General features: G+C 33.3%; 1 protein-coding gene across 1 annotated transcript in view; it reads left to right on the forward strand.

Moving 5' to 3' along the window:
- Positions 1-2203: 2203 nt before the first annotated feature.
- The window catches only part of LOC107492271 (protoporphyrinogen oxidase, chloroplastic), a 5074-nt gene continuing 3949 nt past the window's right edge, over positions 2204-3328 (forward strand). The window contains exon 1 of the mRNA XM_052262920.1: positions 2204-2313. Coding sequence (XP_052118880.1) covers positions 2204-2313 — 110 coding nt within the window. The remainder of the gene's footprint in view (positions 2314-3328) is intronic.

Consider the following 3328-nt stretch of genomic DNA (forward strand, 5'->3'; position numbering starts at 1 on the left):
CTTGAATGAACAGCAAGCTCTTCTTTTATCTCCTTGCATGTTCCTTGGTTCTTCCTCCAAGGTCAACATCTTGAGCCTTGAGCTTCACCAACCACAGATTCACTTTTTCTTTTCAATCATCAAATTGGAACCTTTCCTTCTGACTTTTCCAACTTGACCGAAAGCCATGAATATGTAACTGAACTTGTTTTCCAATGGTCAACCAAATCTGAACCCTTGAATACCAACTTGGTCCCCAAGTCTTGATTAAGACCGTAGATACACAGCAGAATAGGGCAGAGTGCAACTTTCCCTTCACAGCCATTTTCGGATAGAGCAGAGAGTAGGGAAGAAAGGATGAAGATCTGATTCATGCAAGATGATATGGTTTACCTTTCTTAGGCTTGATTTAGCTTGGAATTTCTGTTTTAGCTTCTGTGCTTCGAGCTTCAAGTCTCTCTTTCTTGCTTCTTTGGTTAATGGCTTATGGAAGAAGCTTTTCTTCTCTTTCTCTTTCTTGCTTTTTTCTGAAATCTTGATGTGACTTGATTAGAAGGAAGAAGAACGTTGCTTTGGTTGAAGCATTATGGAGGGAAATGAAAATCAATTCGGGCTTGGATCATGTAACCCGTTTGGCCCATCTGATTTCTTTGGCTTTTATCCTTTGCTTTTGTTTGGGCTTTACCCATTAGCCTTGCTGCATTGTCTTTATACCTTTTGGGCTATAAACATTTGGCCTGCAACAATAAACAATTAGTTAATAAGTAGATATAATTAATCAACACTAATTATTTATTTTGCTCAAAAATAATGTTTGTCATCATTAATTAATTTAGTTAATTTCTTAACTCAACAACGACTCTTTGCCATTATCCTCCATAACTGAACTTAAATTTTTAACATGTTAGCTACTAGATAAATGCTAGGAGAATGGAATAAGCAAAATAAACTCAATTTTTTATGACTAAAATTATTGGTCAATCAAATTCTATGAAAGCTAGGAATTATTACTGCATAAGAATGTTATTTTTATGACAACCAAGAGTTACGGAAAAAAAAATCTCTGACTTATTAACTTTCTACGTTCTTTCTTTTGAAACAAGAATACAATACATTTAAATAAAAATGATTTGACTTATTAGCTAGGAGCATCATCTTTATCTATATAACTAGGGGAATCATCTTTATCTATAAAATTGATATATATGCCTAATAAAGAAATAATTAGCAATCTACTCTCATAGTTTCTAGTATATCAAATTATACATGAATGTGCAGTCTTAATGTACATAATACTAACATGGGGTATATCACTGCCCCACTCAAAAGAAATAATTAGGAATAATAAAGTATAAATCTTGCACTTGAGATGAACATCAAAAGAGAAAAAAATTAGCATACAATTAAGCGATAAATTAAGTTTAATTAATTCAAATTATTAGCTAAATCATAGGTATTAATTTAAATAGATTAAATGTCTATTTACAAAATGTAAATAGTAGGTCATAAAATGCTTCCTAAAGGGGAATATGTAATAATTTACTCTCAAACAAATTGAAAATAATAAGATTCCATGTGGAGTATTTGCATTCGTTACGGAGAGGGGTAAAATTTAAGGGGCCTCGTTTAAGTCAACCAACAAAAGAGAAAGTTTTTCTAAACTTTCACTATATATGTGCAGAGGTTACAATTAATGGACTTAATTTTCTATATAATTTTCATGAACAAGAAAAAAAATACAATAATGATTAATGAATAAATTTATCATCTATCCACACTATAGATCCCAACTAAGCAGAATTAGTGTTGATTCCACCACCCTCCTCTTTTTAAGAAACAAATCAAAATACCAATGAAGATAACATTGCCAGTCCAAACAATTTGCCTCCAAAAGAATATGCATACAGCTCAAAAACCTCGTATCAACCAAACTCCAAACTCCTATTTTCAAATTCTACATATACTTTCCTCCTTTCTATGACTATCAGTGCCTAGTGCTAATTCAAGCTTCATTATTCCCGTTTTTGTCACGTGCAAACCTCTCCATGACTAGTGTGTCTAGAGCCTCTAGCACCACTCGGCTTGACTCAGATTCAATTGATGAACAGGCGTCATCCGACAATAACATAGGCCCATTTTTCAAAATTACCTTACCAATTGCAATTCTTTATTTCTGTCCTGGAGTTAAGTTAGCACTTCTCATCCCAACATGTGTGTCGTAACCATGAGAAAAACTGCTAATGAAATGATGAGCATTTGCTATTCTTACGGCCTCTTTCACCTCAGCTTCACTGGCATTGTGCCTGTCATATATATAGGATATTCTCCCTTAAGGTGTTTGAGAAAATAATAGGTTTCTGTTGAACCAGACCAAGGTGGCTCCTCAACCATCTCAAATTATATAGTTTTAAATCTCTCTCGTCTAAAAAAATTTGTCCAATAACTGGATTATAAAACTCAAAAAATTATAACATCAATTTCAAAACTTCAGTAAATGTAACCTCATAAGTTCCCCAACAGACGCATACTAATAATAGAAATATGTACCTATGTACATATATACCATAATAAAAATATAAACAACCAAAATATTTTATCACCAATAGAAGTAATTAAATGATTACACATGAAACTTGGCAAACAACCAAAGTTGAAATCCATAAACAATGCATAAATAAGTAGTACAATCATAAGTAAAGGTAGTATGCTAATTTGTGAATGTAGAATGTTCCAATTTTACTAAACTGAATGTACAATTGTTAAGAAATTTCATGTAAATTGATAATCCTACTTTACTCATGATTTATAGCAACATTTAGATCATCAACAAGGTAAATTAATTTATTAGCAATTCAACATCATCTTAAAATACGAGAAGAGAAATCTGGAAAAGACAGAACAGGAAAAGTTATGATGTAGGAATTCACTATGGTCCACTGTGACTCGGTGACGGCGAGGACCCGAAATCAGAAGACAACGAGGAGCCCTAGGAAGGCCGGGAGAGGTTGAAACGCCGGCAACGAGACGAGACGAACGAAAAGACGCCGGTGAGTGTGAAGGAGACGAGACTCGAGTGAGACCGAGAGAGACTCTAGTGGGCTAGTGACAGTAAGAAAGAAAAGAGAGTTTGAGTCGGAGAATTGAGAGTGAGAGAGACGGTCTTTGAGAGGGTAAAGGGGAAGTGAGAAAATTTAGAAGATGAAGAATTTTTTTATTTTTTTAAAATTTGTATAAATGACTATGAGAGATTAGGGTTTACGAGAAGCACCAATAAGATTGAAAACAATTGTTTTTAGTGTGGATGAATAATTAAATGTATTTTTATTTTATTTTTAAATTATTTAAAGTT

This window comes from Arachis duranensis, chromosome 6 (assembly GCF_000817695.3).
Source record: "Arachis duranensis cultivar V14167 chromosome 6, aradu.V14167.gnm2.J7QH, whole genome shotgun sequence".
Lineage (NCBI taxonomy): Eukaryota > Viridiplantae > Streptophyta > Magnoliopsida > Fabales > Fabaceae > Arachis > Arachis duranensis.